Below are 17,814 nucleotides of genomic sequence, written 5' to 3'. Positions count from 1 at the left end.
TGCTCACTTTTCGTATGCTTATGAGATAAGGATATTTATGAAGAAGCTCAAAAAAAAACTAAATGTGCTGCAAGGTGAATGCACACTCAAAATCACAATATAAACTTAAGCAAACCCAAATAAACCCCTACTCCCCCAAACCTGGCCCAAGACACACCTATTAACTCATTGGAATGGGTTTTGGGAGAGTGCTTCAACTAGGTCTTTAGATGCCACCTTAATTTTGTGAAGTCTAGATTGCATGCCACCCATGGTTACCATTTAAAGCTTTGTGTTTATTTGGTTGGTGGTGGAGCTAAGGAGGTGTCCCTTTTTTAAACGATGTAGTGCAATTCAATTTGGCCCTCTAAGCAATTCGATGATTTGATCATTCTCGCTCCCTTGGAATCAATGTCTGACATGTGTACTTCACATTGGAGGAAAGCTAGTCCAATTTTTTTTGCTTCTTAGGCTCATCACATTAGAGGAAAAATAGGTACTATTGCATCAATGATAACATCAGGAACATAATTTTTTATTATGGCTAGGTGGGGAACCATGAGGACTTGATAGTGGGAAGCTGAGAAATTAAACGATGGAGTATTGTATGATTCTATACCATCTTAAAGATAAAAGGACTAGATAGGGATTGCAAATTCATGTAATATCGTGCATTTTTTGCATGACTTATGTATATGAACATCATTTTTGTGAAATGACGAATGCAATCATGGATAAACATTCCTAGTATCAAAAAAATGGAAACTAAAAAACTACCATTGGTAGTATTTGCTATACTGCAAGAATACAAGGAATTTACCAATCATAAATCTAAATCTGCACATTGATACAAATACTATAGTTGCAATTAAAGTTATATGTGCATACATACATGCATGTATGCCCTTCTTAAAAATACTCCTAGCATGCCTAAGGTAATGATTAGCAAACGGGTTAGACCTGAATGGTGTGCTCCACCATATGCTTTCAGCCAGGCTAGAATGGCCTCTGAGGCCTCCATAGCCCTTCCAAGTAAATAGGGGGACGCATAATTTCCACTCGAAAACCAGACTTGCAATGAGATCCGAGCCTACAATATGGAGAGGGAAACCCAAGAAAACCTGGGCAGTAGAACCAGAATAGGCCTAGCCATAATTCCGCACCTTTGCTTCTACCGCCCGTTACTGGTAAATTCTTTGATAATTTCAGCCCATGGAATGATGCCTTCAATCAATCAAGGAAACCACTTTACGATTAGTGCCACATCTTTTAGCCTAGCATCGCATCGGGGAGGCCTCGCTTGCCTAGCATTTTCGGTGCTTTTAGGGGCTCCAAGAGGATTTGGTGCTTGTGTCTCTTATTCTCCTTCTCTACTCATAGAAATCTATGAAAGAGCCGCTCATTTTCTTGCCAGTTTGACTCGGGGAAGTTCCACAGCGATGCAACATATGTGGTGGCGGCCGACAGGATGTGTTGTATGATCACGACCCACGCATTCCAACCAAGGGGGAGGCCGTGCCAAAGTTTGAGTTTACTCTTGATTCTCTCTTTGAACCAAGAATGTAATGTCTCAACCGTCTGCGGGCGGTTCTGGATCTGTTCTCAGCATGAAAATTTTAGCCTAGCTACACTTGGAGTCGGAAGCCAAGCAAAATGCCTCCAGGATACGAAAGAGGGCTGCTACACTAGCTTCCTCTTCTATAGAAAATGCCACTATACCATCTGCAAAGAGTTACGGGCAAAGCTAGTTGCCAGAAGGAAGCGCGACTCCCCTTGATATCCCCCGAGGCCACCATCCTCTTTATCATGTGAATACGAGGGACGGTGCCAATCGCAAACATGAGAGGGGCGAGGGGGCAACCCTGCGGATGGAGCATTTGAGGTCAAAATTACCTTCAGCGCCCCCATTGAGGCTGACGCGTTGCCAAAGAGGGAAACATATTTACCAGAGAATCCACCCCCAATTCCTAACCTTTCCAGCACCACTAGAAGGTACACGATCATACGTCTTATGAAGGTCGAAGCCGAGGAGATTTACCTTCTACCCTATATTGCAGGCAATGATCTAGGGCAGGGGAGACGTTGAGAATATTTTCGAATATATCCCTGGCCTTAATGAAGCCACACATTGCTCCCTATTGACCACAGATGTGCACACTTCCGCATTCTGCCTTAGCTAGGATTTTTGGCATGCCCTTGAGTAGCATTAGCAACGATGCAATTTTGGGAGAGCAGAAATTAGGCATTTCTTGAATTTTTTGGAAGTGCATTTTTCCTATTGGCTCTTCTTCATTGGACTTGTCCAATGAAACTTTAAAGTGGTTGACTCTCTCTCTCTCCCTCTCTCTCTCCATTTTTAATGGATTCCTTTTTGTGTACTTTCTTTATCTTGGGCAGGCCTTATGATTGATTGAATATCATTCACCTTGTTATGAGGTATTTAGCATGGTTATTGGCCTCCAGTCGCCCACCTTGAGTTGGGGATTGACGCTTGGGAAACAGCTTGATTAGGCCCGCGTTGATGTCCGAGGAGAGTTCACCTTGTGCTTGCCTCATTGGCCCTCTCCATGAGCTCTTGTCAGAGTACGTCCTAGAACTCTCTGAAAATTTTGGACGTGAGACCGTCGAGACCCAGCACCCTATCGTTTTTCCATGGCGTTTAGAGCAACCTCCAGCTCGCCCTTTGTGAAAGGTTGACCTAACAGACCCCTCTGATACTCTGAGACCCTTGGGACTATTCCATCAAGAACTTTATTATGCTGGCAGTCCATTCAGTACTTTGCACTACGTCTTCATTTACTATCGTCCTCAGCTCCTTACAAACACCTCTGATATGTGCCAGTAGTCCGTCACAAGGTTTCCCTGTTGATCAACAACCCTCTCAATGGCTTCTCTAACAAATTTGTGCTTCACGAATTAGATTAAAAAAATTGTGTCTCCTAATGAGAGCCATAACTCACGTTTTTATTCTTGCCAGCTTCGTTTTTCTAGCTCGACTGCCTGCATGGCCGCCTCAGTTTCCACCAATAGCATGGCCACTAATGGGTCCTTGGGCGTGAGCCCTTGACCCTAAGCCCCTGCATCTCTGCTAACCTGCTGACCTCCGTGTCGAGTACTGATGCATAGATCTTGGACATAACATGCCCAATCATAATGGTCATTTAGTTTTTACAAGCTCATGGGATCTCTTGCCTTGTGAATGGGTGTGATGGTGTTAAGGGTCCACGTGTGTAGGGAGCCTAAGTAAGAGTAAGGTTACCCTAGATTAAAATACAATGTGCAAGATATATAATAGTGGAACATATATTTACTTCCAAACCCCCACTTGAGTTGCACTCTATGAAAGAGCAAAACAAAATAGCAAGTTATTCTCCACAACCCCTTGTAAACTATTTCATAATCTGGCAAATTAAAGAATGTGTTGGAAATCAAGCAAGACCATGGGGCTTGGGGAGTATTTACCACAGGGCTGGGTGAAGTGTTTGAAATGATGCAACTTTTTAAGACCACTAGGCTTGGTGAAGTATTTACCACTTAATCATGACGAGCAATAAGCTCAATCTACCTAACCAATCTACAATTTCTCTCACAAAATGATGATGTGCTTTAAAAAAGCATGAAGCACTAGACTTTATCAAAGTATGGAAGACTAGACTTTATGTAAGTTTTATGCTACTCATGTTGTTTAAATAAAGAATAATGGGTTCTTTTGGAAGAACTTCAAGTTTTAATTAACTCCTTTTAAACCATATTTACATGTGGCATCTTTACTTTGCCATGAAAGGACATACGACCACTTGTCATTTCATGATGTCCCAGAGCAAGAAATATTGTTCCATAAATAAAATGGTAACCTTTTTAACTTGTGTTGTAAACTAAAGTGTGTTAGAATTCTAAACCCTTTCATATATATTCATACATTTCTTTCATATAAAGTCCTTAAATGTGCAATTGCATGTAAGATTTTGCCTTAATGTCCTTGACTTGGTCTTCCTTACGTTGGAATCATTCTTACATCATTAATACACTCATACCTTCCTTATGTATTTGAGCATAAAGGATAGGAATCTAAACTAGATTTCTCATTCATACACACATAAAATGGATTTCTCAACCTTAATAAAACAATGTATTTTTCTCTTCATTGTGATGTTTTATTCTTTTTCTTGAAACATTATATGCAAATTGTAAGTTCCTAAATTGGACCATCTTGACAAACAGTCGACTAGAGCATTATTGTCCTCTTAAAATTGTTAAGAGCATATATCCAATCTTACAAATTAATTTTTGTAGAAAGATCGAAAGAAGAAAGGAGAAAGAAAAACAACCAAGGAAATAAGGAGGCTTGCAAGAGACATGAAACTAAACAGAGAAGAGAACAAAAACAAGAACTTTTACTTAGTAAGCAAAGCTATGCTTAAGTTCTCATTAGTACCTATGCATTAGCTGCCATCTTGGTTTCTAGAATCTGTAGGGTAACCCAGTGTTCACTAAGCTACAAAATCCCAAAATTCAAAAAACAAAACCGACACCAAAAAGAAGATAACAAAGAAGAAAATAAATTAAGAAATACACGCATGCACTCACACGAGAGAGAGAGAGAGAGAGAGAGAGAGAGAGAGAGAGATTATAGTCTACAAAAGACCGAAAGGTCTATGAGACTAAGTAACACAAACAGTTAAGGACTAAAACCAAAGTGTCAATTAAGGACTGAGTCCACCTCGTTTCTTAGAAGATTTATGTATTATATCAAATATAGACTGAATGTCTCCACATCTAGGTTTAGCCAATTTGAAAATTTTGATGAGACCAATGCCCTTACCATATGCTGCCAACTTGCCATTCTTTCAAGCTTCCTGTATTACAATAAAGATACGAGAAAATGCTTTCAAATATATTGCCCTATGACTCATGTAAATGTCGTTCTAAATCTCTCCTCCAAATGCATCCAAATTGCATACCAGTTTTTCTTGCCTGGTCAATAGCATTACAGATAATGCCATTTTCATCGCTGCCCTTTCGCTTTGCAAGATGAAAAACTTTAATGTAGTACCAAGGCCTGTTGCTTTACTATGGAGATTAAATACTAAGCCTTCTGACTCAAGTACATCAACATAGATGATACTAACAATTGCAGTAGCTGAGAGAAAGGACAGACCTGCCAAGAAAATGAGACAATGCTCCCACTTGAAATTCCCCTCCAGGCAGATAGCTGCCCCATTTGCCACTAGGCAGAAAATTATAACTTGTCTCCATATCGTGACAATATGCAATGTGTTTAGCTTAAACCCAATCAGATGAACATGATTTACAGAAGGAACGAATTTCCAGGAATGTGAAATGTGAAATGTGAACTGTGAAATGTGAAATCATGAATCATTTCAGAATTGGGCTCCCATAACACGCTAGGAAGTTTAAAATTTCTGTCATATAAGCATCTTCAAGAAATCCTATGTGCACCATAAGCTTGCCTTATTCCTCTATAAGAGAAATTTGAGTCCTAAAAGCATCCTCAACTTTCTGCCCTAGAACCACTAACGACATTGCTTTAGCGCCAGCACCGCAAATAATATACTCAGAATATAGGTAAACCTCAAATTTCTTGCCCTTCAATGATTGACGAATCCCTGTAAGAAATGTCTTACATGATACACGTTTCCTCTAGCTCTCTTACATCAGATGCTTTGCATGCAACATGCCACCTGCTACGACAGTCAATGCCGTAATGTCTTCCCTAGTGCTGCAAAACCCCCAAACGCAGCAAACCAAAGGATGGCAATCACAACAAATCCTTGATCATCGAATCCTGACAATGATTCAGTGGAGTAGATTATCTTTCAAACATTAGCCCTTGTATACAACTTATTCTGTAAAGCCACTCAAGTTCGCAAGTGATGACTCTTTTTTTCCATTACCGCTGGCATCATACCATAGCCACTGATCTCCACTCTTTATATTCAATGCAATCAATTCATTGGAAGAAGTATGCACTGAATAGGGACCAATCAGAGCATCGACCCAATTTCTTTATCCCTTGCAAAATCCTCTGCAGGGGAATTAGCAATTCTCATCCGTCCAATTATCCCTCTTCCCAGTCGATGTCTTCATCATCCTCATTGTCAGCCTGATGCTCACCAGTACCCCCTCCAATGCTTGTATTGTTGTTGATTGCTCCATTCAAGCTACCTTGCAAAACTCCGTCAGGAGCATCTGGCATTCATAACAGAATACTCAAATCATATCCAGATCTATTTAAATTATTTTCAAAATAACCATCCACTCAGATGACACAATGAGACTAGATTCAGAGCTTGATCATTACAAGACAATTTTTAAGGAATTTGTAAGAATTTGAGAATGAGTCTTTCCAGTTAGAAGAACTGTCACAAAAGAGACTCACAGATATTTATACCTATTCCAGAAGCTTCCTCCCATTCTACATCCGCTTCCTCCTCATCTTCTTCATCACCTTCCTCTCTCTTCCCCGTTACTCCAACCAATCGATCTTGTGCTGCATGATCTTCAGTTGTTTCCACCACCGTCATACTTTCAGCTACCCAAGCTGCAGATTCTTGCTGTCGGTGCATTAGAGCAGCATAGTATGCTTTCAGGTATTCTTCCTGTAAATAGACATATAGGAAGTCATTTTCTCCCATCGCAGCAAATGGCTACTTGTAAATTGGATTTGCTCACCTCCAAGAAAATGAAAATCGCAGAGGATTCTACCTGTAGTTTTTGTTGCATGGCCTCCTTGTCGTCTTCTGTTGATTTCAAGTCAGTCTTCATGTCTGTAGCTGTCGGGCCAGCTACAGATCCACTCTCTTCAGGCTGCACTTCTCGTTTCACCTCACCCCGCTGTTCAGCGGTCAAATTCATTCCTTCACGAATCATCCAAGGAGGAAGCACCTTCATAGGTCCTCCAACAACATTGTCTTTTGAGTCTTCAACTTGAGTCCCCACACCAGCAAGTGACACTTCAACCTACAATATTGCAAAAGATACAGAATTTCCATTAAATAGACTTAAACAGTGCATAAGAGCAGCAAACTTATATTCTTGTGTCTAACGTGTCTAGAGTCCAGACTCCAGCCAGAGCATGGACATTATTGGATTATTAACGATTCAATGATCAACAATCTGAAGTCTTAAGCCTAGACACATAGAGGAACCGTGGTTCATACAAAATCCAAAAGAGGAACTGTGGTGGATGATTGTGTCTAGAGTCCAGACTCTAGACTCCATTATGTATGCTTCATACAAAACCCAAAAGAGGAACCGTGGTGGATGATTGCTAGAAGTATCGAACATATATCAAGTGTCTAAAGTCCAGACTCTAGACTCCAGCAAGTCTGGGCATTATTATTTATTCGTGATTCAACAATCAACAATTTATAGTCTTAGGTCTAGATGCTTAAAGATCCATCATACATGGTTCATCCAATGCTCAAAAAACAAAACACATTCTAGTTGCAGATGTCAAATGCCAAGTGTCAATAACCAGTTATGAAAGTCAAAGAAAAGAGCAGATAACTTCCACTAATAACCACGCTACAAGAATGATACAAAGATTTAACAACATAGTTCCAATGTTTAAGGGAAAACTGCATAAATGATAGCATTGCTACCATTACCAACTAAAATGACAGCAGTTACTCAAGTGCAAATGTCCAAAATGGAACACAACAAGACAATGACAGATGGCCAATGGGCCATAGCTGGTCCATCGACTCATGAATACAGGTAATGTAACCCCCCCCCCTCCCCCCTTCCCCCAAGTCCCCAAGAAAAAGGAAAGACCCACCAAAAAAAAAAGCTGTTGCTTTGAAAATGGAACATTTCAAAACATGCAACAAGTGACTATGGCTCCAATATGCCTAAATTTTGAGGAGAAATGTAAAGCCAAAACAGCATCCACAGGAAGTTTAAATCAAATCCAACCTTTGTTTCACCCACAAATGGCATGGGAGTTCCTGTGTTGCCTTGTGTATGAGACGCTTTGGGTAGGTTGGCAATGGGTTCTCCATCGGCTGTGATCCTCCCTGCGGCAATAGCCCTTGCCTCCCAAGCAATAAGTGTACCATAATCAGGTGGTGTCAAGTCTTTGACTTTCGTTAGTTGTTCCATCAAAGGCTTCAGCTGCTTCTGTAGTACAAGAAACCAAACATTGTTAGTCGCTTCCATTTACTTTGAGACAATACCATAGACAATCGACCCATAGGAAATCCTTAAAAACAGAGATCTCCATGCAACCACACTCTCAAAACATCATAAATCCCACGCTATGTGCAACTGCCAATCGTCCATCCAGGAGGATGAACTCACCTTTCTTATGAGGCAATATGTCCAAACTAAACTGTGTAGAAACACATTTAATAACTGAAATTTCTTAAAATTGTTGCTGAAGACAGTACAGACACATTGGGGTGGTGAGGCCTCAGAAGCACTTGTAGGTCGTGGTCATTCCTTTCAAAGTGAGCATGTTATAGGCATTGTAGATTTAGTGCATCTCAAAGAGACAGTCTACACAAAGTCTAATGCATATGGGAGAAAGTGGCACAAAGGCATCCGATAGCCCTTGTGGTTTTACTGGGTTTACGCCAGGTAACCCACTAGTACCTGATCGCCAATATCCCTCTAACCATTGTATGCTCAATTCCTTAGTTTATGTCCCTGGCATTTAAGTTTTACTTATACTGACATCCCTAATAAAGATTCAAAACATAATATTCCTAGATCACACCTAGAGACATTTTGATATCAAACATCAATGAAAAGGTAAGCCTCAAATATACGCATCCTACTGTAAACAAAAGTGTGCACTTGGCTCTGCAAAAACAGGATACATAATACGAAAGCACACATGAATATGTAAGATGGCAAAAACAGTTTTCTATTTGACCTTCTCACAATTAATTGCGTTAGTGAACAACCGTACTCAACTAAATATATTATTTTATGTAAAGTCTACCTCTAGCCGTTCATACAGATCTTTAAGCTTTTCACGCCTCCGACGCCTGGCATTATCTTCATTATCCCCCAACTCCTCAGCTGCCAGCTTGTCACTCTCAGCAACCAACTCAGCATTGCAGTTTTCACAATGAAAATTTTCATCCAAAGGGCTGACCAACTGTATTGCATCCAATGCTGAATATCTTTACACAAGTTTCAACCATGAAAATCTTTTAGAAATTAATGTCTACAAAATGAAATACAGTTCATCAGATGGTCACGAATGATGTGAAGAAGCATAATATGCACAAGTTATAACATATAGTCACAAAGCTGACACAACTTACGTTTGGAATTCATCTTCACAAGTATCAATTAGCGTTCTAACTTAAGACAACTCTTTGGGAAACGAAAAGACCTCTACTGCTCACATAGGTCTACAGCCACTACAGAAAACACATACCCCATTATTCTGTGTCTGTCGATTGAATTAACTTCTTTGAAAAAGACTTTCGAATAAGAAATACCATTAGTAGATACATCAGCATGAGGAATGGCAACTCACCTACGCCCACAACTGCTGTTTGGGCAGAGATAATGCTGGACAGTGTTCCTATCCTCCAATTCATCTTTGATCTTTTTCTTGGCTCTATGTATTCTGTACCTCACAATATCATAAACCTGCCAAGCATAAAGTTATTAGCAGCCTCACACAAGTAGGTAGTAGAAGAAGAAAGCCTATTATGTTGCTCACATATACATATAGTTATCCATGTAAACATGCGCACATACACAAACAGGTACTAAAACATATATTTATGTATGTAAGCATGTGCACATACAGAAACAAATTCTTAAACAGAAGTTTTGTCCAGATGCTTTGTCCCCAAGAGGTGAACAGAAACTTCAAAGTCTGTTTTACTGAAAAATTTTGAAATATTTGCCAGGAAGTATGCCAAAGACTTTGTCATACCTGGGCATAATCAAGGCAGCAATAAGAATGTGTGTGGACCTTTTGCTTTTCCTCGTTTTCTCTCTGACTTGTTGAACCATCATTAGTTGCTGCAATAGCTGCATTATATGCTTTTACTCCCTTTGTTGTCTGTCAATAAAAGCACCAGCCCATGGCAAAGAAACGGGCACTCAACATCAGCCACAACAACTTTCTAGATATCCTTCTCAGGTATTACAATCCCCAAAAAACCAATGATGTCTTAAACAAAAACACTATTGTCCAATTGAGTTGAGGATTGCTTGCAACATTATCTAAATGCTAACCATACTAGAATGCAGGTATACTTGAAGCTACAGTGTTATATTCAAGGCAACAATAACTTCACAAAAACACAAGTTTTGTCAATGATATGTACAAGGTGATTGATTCTCTCTAAGCAAGGGAAAAGAGAGAGTTGGCTGGAACAATAGTTAGTCATGAAAATATCTAGGAAACAACTACCAAGTGGTGTCACCACAATGTAAATATCCTAAGTCAAAGTACAGTTGACCATTTATCTAATCATAATTAAAGAGTTTTCATATGTGTTATTTATGGTCAAAGAGTTCTTTTAATGGTCAAAGAATTGACTACGGTCAAAGATACTTGACTGTGGTCAAGTAAGCCTGACTTGGGTTGGAGAGACTTGGTTTATTACCAAGAGGGTTAACTGCGGTTAACCAGAGAACCACAGAGCTGACTACGGCCAGAGAGTGTTGACTTCGGTCAACAAGACTTGGCATGCGCCAAGAGGGTTAACTATGGTTAACCAAGATGTGCCAACTTCGGTTGGAGAGACTTGATTATAATTAAGGTGCCTCAACCCTTGGTCAAATCCCCTTAATTATAATCAAGAATGTTGACTCCGGTCAACCAGAGAATAAATATATTTATATATACTTGTTATATGTGCACATGTGTTCAGTGGGGACACCCACCGTGACTAGAATTAGTCCACAGTGTGTTATTTGCATATAAAGTGCTAACAGTTAATGGGTGCCATGGTGGTGCGCTTGAATTAATTGTTGCAAGTACTAGGAAGGGTTATTTCCCTAAGCGCTACGGAGCCTAGCAAGCATCTAGGAGGCGGTTCGCGTGACCAAGTGCTTCGAAGACTCCAGAGTTGCCCTTAGTGGCATGTAATAGGACTTAGTCTAGATTTTAGACAAGTGGCATGTTGCCAATTTGAAATGAGCTTGAAGCTCTTGTAATATGGATTCACGTTGAATTTTGTATCAGACAACTCTACGCTGAACTCTTGTAATAGATTTCTCTCTTCATGGATAAAAACCTTCAGGGGGGTCCAGCCCAACGATTGTCCTGGGCCCTAGTGTGTTTGTAGAGGGAGAGAGAGAGAAGTAGAAGTAGAATTTTATTATCGTCCTCACAGGGCCAAAAATGACCCATGGGACCTACTCCTCAGTACAAAAATCTCCAGGGGTCAAGAACTTTCAAGTTCTTGACGGTACAAAAAAAGATGAGTGACAAAAGATCCCAACGTTGCCAGAGAGGCAGTGGAGAGAACTGACGAGATCTGAGTGGTGTCTGCCAGTATCTGCTCATAGTCGTCTCTGATGTGTGCATATCGAGGGCAGTGTAGGGCTATATGTGCCTCTGTCTCTACTGTCTGCGAATCACAAAATCTACAAACTCTGACATGTCGCGGCCAATTTAGCCAAGCTCCTGTCTCTATTGCCAAGGTATGTGACCGTGTGCGGAATCTGGCAATATTCTTGCGATAGAGAAGAGGTATGGGAGTACTGATGTATGGCTCAGCAAGGGCATCTAGTGTCATGAAAGATGACCAGCATAAAGGATTTATTTGATCTTGATAGTATTCTAGCTTGGTCCTCTTTTCTGCTGTCAACCATTGGGTTTGTAGAGTGCATAGTAGGGACAACTGGAATTCTTGCATCTTGACCTTTTCAGGGGGCATAGTCAAGTATGATTCCACTTTCCATCTGCTGAACCATTTCCTTATATCTGTCCCCCATCCTGTGCAGATGATCTTGCTTTTATGATTCTTCTCAAGTTTCATACTAGCAGTCCATGCTCTATGTGGCAATCTTTCTTTTGGCATTTGTTGTACTTCCACTAGGTACTGCATCACTCTGATCAATGCATGGAATTCAATCGGCTGCCTGTCACATGCACCCTTGCACTTCGGTGCAAGGTGACACACTAGCTACATCGACAAGTGCATTATAGTTCCCAGATAGAAGATTTTGTCGTATGCTGTGACCCCTTTGTGAGCCCTTGTCCAGGGACAGTCAGGCACAAGCTACGTAGGTCAATCTGTCAGCCTTAGGTCAAGTCAGTAAGTCAGTTCTTATTCACTAGTACCCACTGGGGAGCAGTAGGTTCAGTGTTTCCAACTTATAGTTTGGGTCTTAGCCTAGGTTAGGAGTCCCTTTAGGGTCCCCAAAGGCTGGACAGGTAAGCAGGGAAGGCAGCCTGTAAAGGCTGCCCAAAAACTCCCCTGGCAAATGAGCCAGGGAGGGCTTTTTATAGGCTGGTTGTAGGCCAACCAGTCTGTAAAACAGACCGACTCAGTCAGCTGTTTACAGACTGGGTTGGCTCAGTCCAGCCTATAAAAGGGCCCCTTGGCTGCCCTGTTTTCTGATTCAGTTTGCTCCTGCCTTCAATTCTCCTACAGCTCCACTTCAGCCTCCTAGGAGTGCAGCCCCTGAGATCCTCAGATCTGGCCCTGCTCTAGCCTCAGTCCCTTGGCCATCAGTTCAGCCTGATCTGAAGGTGACCACGCAACACAACAGTCGGAGGTTTGGACCAGCAAACGGAAAGAGGTTTGGACACTGTTTCCTCAGCTTTCTCAGCTCTCCTTTACAGTTTACACAGCTCACTCTCAGCTCTATATTTCAGTCATCTCTCAGTTCTCTCATAGGATCTATCACTTCTAGTTTTCACTCTCTCACTCATGTAGTAACCCTGCATTCCGGTAGACAGCACAAGCCTCTTCCTTGCCTTGCAGAAGCGTCCTACATCGTCAGTGTGGACAGCATCAAGGTCTCGGTATTGGTTGGCGTTGCCTCTCAGGTATTTGGGTCTGCTATACGTGTGCAAAGTGAGCTCTTCAAAAGCGTGTTCCGTGCTCTCTTGAAGATTGTTCTTTGTATTTCTCAGTTCTCCAAGTATAAAGCAAATTCTCCCTTGATTGGGGGAGGGGGCCCTTAGTGGGTACACGGACCCAATCAGTTGTCGACTCTAATCTCTCTCTCTACGCTCATCTCCTTTCTCTCTGTATGGTAAACAACGCTCATTCCTCGCTAAAGGTTTAAAGAAGGTCTTGCTGTGAATTACACGATCAGAGAACCGTTGCATGTTACATTGGTATCAGAGCTTTGGTATGTATCCAGCTTGACTACCGCGACTGTATGGTTGTGTTGAGATCCGGAAAGGACACACAATCAAGCGCCATGGAAGGGTCAGGAAAAGATTTCAACTGCGAAGACTTTGAAGAGGAGAAAGACTACCAACAAGATACGCTTCCGCCAAATGGTCAAGAAGTGATGGCGAACCTTCTAGAGCAGAATCGGGTCATGCTGCAACAACTCGAAGAACATTCATCCCAGTTGGAAGAAAGCAGAAGACAACAGGACCAGACAAAACAACGTCTGGAGGAAAAAGAAGAAGAAAAGCCGCTGGAAGAAAGAGGAACCATAGATTTTGAAAAACTGCTCTTGATGATGCGTGAGAGACGCAAAAATGAGGAGGCACTGCGACGCACAGAGCTCGCCCAGGCGGAGAGGCAACAAAAGCTAGACCGAGAGGCGCTGCTTCTCCAACACAAACATATGTTAGCCGCTATGCAGACAAGTTTGAGCATAGCAGCCGTCTCCGCCACAACTTCGCCATCGACAAAGGTAACACCACTCACTTGGTCCACTCCAAATTCTGTTAAGTATGATTATAAGTGTGACCATTGAACAATTTTACAGTTTATTCATCAGTTTGTAGCTCATTTTCCATAAGCACAGATTCAAGATGAGCAAGATAAAGTCCACCTTGCAGCCCCTCATCTTACAGGTGAGGCGGTGACTTGGTGGCAGCGTTGGGCTAGTAAGCATACTGACCCAAACACATTTAGGACGAATTTCGTTTGGGCAACATTGGTGGCCGACCTCAAAGCCCGTTTTCTCCGACCCCAATATCTGCTTAACCTGGAGGATGAGTTCGCTTCTCTCTCCCAGAATGGTTTGCGTCTGTTGACATACAATAACAAGGTCATCACACTGGCACAACAGTTGGGCGTGACGGAGAGCGCCAAGATGAAGCAATTCATTCGAGGATTGGACACGAACATACGTTTTACCATTCGAAACTTCGACCCACCAGATTACGAGCAGGCGTTGACTCTCGCACAGAATCAAGAGATGATGCTAAACGGGGGAAAGCCCAAGCAGGTCCAAAAAGATTCCAAAGCCCCGCAGCAGTCAAACAACACAACGGGTAAGGATCAGAAGAAGGACAACCAGTTCCAAAAGAAAGATGGCCAGGCTTCTAGTCAAAAGGAGTCCAAGCCAAAGATGACTCCGGATGAGAAGGCTAAAGCGGGTATTACGGGAGGCTATCTACAGCCCGACGAGCAGAAGCGGTACCACCAAGAACATCGCTGCTTTCATTGCCACCACATCGCTGGGCATGGCAAGAAGGATTGTCTGAAGTGGCTTGCCAAAAAGGCTACGAAAGCACCTACTTCGTTCGTCGCCAATGTATTGGCTCTTCCAACCCCACCTCCATCCTCAACTACAAATGCCGTCTTCCCTGCTTTAAACGCCGTTCTCACGGTGGTCTTTCGAGGTAAGAAGGAGAGCGACTTCTCAGATCAAAAGAAGGCGCTCATTCGAGCATACGGCACAACTAACGGGCATCACTTTATTGTCATGTTCGATATGGGGAGTTCAGAAGATGCCATCTCCCCTCAGCTTGCCAAGACAGTGGGGTGCACCTTGGTGCCTCACGAGCTTGTAGTGGACAGGTTCACGCTCGGCTTGCACACACACATCACACATAAGGCCATCTGGTTCACTTTTCCAGTTCAGAAGGCCATGTTTACGCGGGATTTTATATTGACTCCTTTGATGGGGTGCGACATGATCCTCAGGATTCAGTGGTTCCGTGAGCATGTTCCGACGCCTAATTGGCGGCAGGACACCTTCACGATTGTGGAAGGTTTACATGAGCCCGCTGTGATATGCGGTGATCAGAGCATATCAGGGATTTCATGAATCTCTCATATTCAAGCAGGCCGCGCCGTCCGCAAGGGTGCCATGTGTGCACTTGTCTATGTCCAGTGCCAGATCACGCAGTTCAAGCTGCTCCTCCGATGGGGCAAGCAATGGTGGATCTACTCCAAGAGTTCAAAGACATCATGCTCCAGGACCGATCTGCCACCCCAGCTACCTCCCAACCGACCAAAACACCATTGCATCGATCTCCTTCCGGACTCGACACCTCCAAGTAAGTTCCCTTATCAACTTTCCGAGTCTATGGAGGAGGAGTTAGAGCAACAATTGTCTCAATTACTGCGCAAAGGGTTTATTAGACCTTCTTCTTCGCCTTTTACTGCACCCATTCTATTTGTGGCAAAGAAGGATAAGTTTGCACGACTATGTGTCGACTACAGAACACTTAACAAGCTTACGGTAAGCAACAAGTTTCCTATGCCCCGCATCGAGTACATCTTGGAAAGACTCAATGGTGTAAGATTTTTTTCAAAGATTGACCTCAAGAGTGGCTATCATCAAGTCCGGATTTTTGAAGCTGACATCCCAAAGACAGCTTTCCAAACTGAGCAAGCTCATTACAAGTATGATGTCCCGGATATTCGCAGAGTATATTGGGAAGTGCATGTTCATCTTTCTCGATGATATCCTTATCTTTTCCGCGACAACCGAGCAGCATATTAAGGATGTGCGATGTGCCCTACAGTTATTACGTGATAACCAGCTATATCTCAACGCAAAGAAAAGTGAATTTGGATTGCTGGAAATTCAATATTTGGGCTACATCATTAGTGCTCAAGGGATTCAATTGGACCCTGAGAAGATCCAAGCTATCACAAGTTGCGCTGTCCCCACGACGGCCCAGGAGATCCGATCCTTTGTGGGTTTGTGTCAAGCATACAGCTCGCACATGGAGGGTTTCTCGACATACGCAGCCCCTCTTACAGATTTACTCAAGGGGATAAAGACACGCAGATAAAAAGTTCAAGTCACAGGCAAAGCTTTGCAGGCCTTCCACGACTTGCAACGATTGGCCACGACAGTACCAGTTATGAAGATCGCCTCTTGGGATGATCCATTTCTGGTAATCACAGATGCTAGCAATGTCGCCATAGGAGCAGTTTTACAGCAAGAAGATAACCGTAACATACTACAGCAGAAAGCTTAATGATGCCAAAAAGAACTATTCAGTGTATGATAGAGAGCTCCTCGGTGTCATCCAAGCATTAAAACATTGGAAGCCTTTCCTATACAGATGGACCTTCACGGTGAAGACAGATGACCAAGCCCTTAAGTGGCTTCAGACAATGCCTAATATGCAATGGAGTGATCAGCAGCAACGGTGGAGTCGGATATTCCAGCAATTTGGGAGAATGATCGAGTACGTTCTCAGCAAAAACAACCCCGTTGCAGACACTCTCAATCGGAAAGGTTCCATCCAGACCATTGAGCAGGCCACTGTGCTCGAAATCAAAGAAAAGGATCTTGATAGCATGAAGGCACAGTACGTAGAGTCAACAGAGTTTGGCACGCAATTCCAGTTAGCCACGACGCTTGCTCCAGGCCATTACTCATAAGAGGACGGTTGGCTTTTCTATAAGAAAAGGTTGTGTGTACTCAAAGACAATAACAGTTGCTTCTTCATGATGCCCATGATGCCCTTACCGGTGGTCACAGAGGTATCAACGGGACTTTAGAGAAGTTAGAGTGCTATTTCTATTGGCCAAAGAAGCGAAAGGACGTATACGGCTATGTGCAGAATTGTCAAATATGCCAAAAGGTCAAGGCTTCCCACCAGAAAGCGGCAGGCTTACTGATGGAGAGTGTGAGGGAGAGATAGAGTAGGGAGTAGAGAGACACACTCACAGTAGTCACACACGAGTAGGGAGTAGAGAGACACACTCACAGTAGTCACACACCAGTGGGTGGGGATAAAAGAATGAGTGGTACCTCCCCAAGTACACACAAGTATATATATATGGATAAGACTAGGGTCACTAAGTACCTAAGTACAATGTGTACTTAGTGTACTTAGTAGTACTAGATTAATACTGTTACAAGGGTGGCCAGTGCCTTTACCCCAACAACCTCCCACTTAAAGGCAGTGTGCCCATAAGAGAGAGTAAAAGAAAAAAACAGCAATATACATCATTATGTACAGGACCAGTTGGTCTGCTTATCCAATACCCATAAGCCGTCTGCAGTGTGCAAACCGCTCAGCAGCCAATCCTTTTGTCAACAGATCTGCTGGATTGTCATCAGTGTGAACTTTCACAAGCTGAAGTTGCTTGTTCTCAAGCACCTCCCTGATAAAATGATACTTCACATCGATGTGCTTCGTCTTTGCATGAAAAACAGGATTTCGTGCCAACTGTATGGCACTCTGACTGTCACAATGCAACAATGGAGTATCACTAGAGTAGCCCAAATCTGCCACTAGCCGAGATAGCCATATAGCTTCCTTGCACGCCTCAGTGGCTGCAATATATTCAGCTTCTGTAGTAGACAAAGCAACGCATTGCTGCATTCTAGATACCCACGACACTGCACCTCCAGTGAAAGTGAAAACATAGCCGGTAGTAGACTTCCGGGTATCAGGGTGACCGGCATAATCAGAGTCTGTATAACCCTGCACTTTTGCATCTTGAC

General features: G+C 42.6%; 1 protein-coding gene across 2 annotated transcripts in view; it reads right to left on the bottom strand.

Moving 5' to 3' along the window:
- Window positions 1-4,708: 4,708 nt before the first annotated feature.
- LOC147883258 (Transcription factor TFIIE, alpha subunit) overlaps window positions 4,709-17,814 on the bottom strand; it is a 41,154-nt gene continuing 28,048 nt past the window's right edge. For both annotated transcript variants that reach the window (XM_087399659.1, XM_087399661.1), the window contains exons 5-11: window positions 9,902-10,030; window positions 9,494-9,609; window positions 8,948-9,131; window positions 7,918-8,121; window positions 6,706-6,960; window positions 6,392-6,599; window positions 4,709-6,189 (exon numbers count right to left, since the gene is read on the bottom strand). In XM_087399659.1, coding sequence (XP_087255785.1) covers window positions 6,059-6,189; window positions 6,392-6,599; window positions 6,706-6,960; window positions 7,918-8,121; window positions 8,948-9,131; window positions 9,494-9,609; window positions 9,902-10,030 — 1,227 coding nt within the window. In that variant the 3' untranslated portion in view covers window positions 4,709-6,058. The remainder of the gene's footprint in view (window positions 6,190-6,391; window positions 6,600-6,705; window positions 6,961-7,917; window positions 8,122-8,947; window positions 9,132-9,493; window positions 9,610-9,901; window positions 10,031-17,814) is intronic.

The sequence above is a fragment of the Dipteris shenzhenensis genome, chromosome 28 (genome assembly GCF_047967505.1).
Source record: "Dipteris shenzhenensis isolate YYH24624 ecotype China chromosome 28, Dip_SZ_1.0, whole genome shotgun sequence".
NCBI classification, from domain to species: Eukaryota; Viridiplantae; Streptophyta; class Polypodiopsida; order Gleicheniales; family Dipteridaceae; genus Dipteris; species Dipteris shenzhenensis.
The sequence above is the reverse complement of the archived record's forward strand: the minus strand, read 5'-3'. Positions and strand labels throughout refer to the sequence as shown.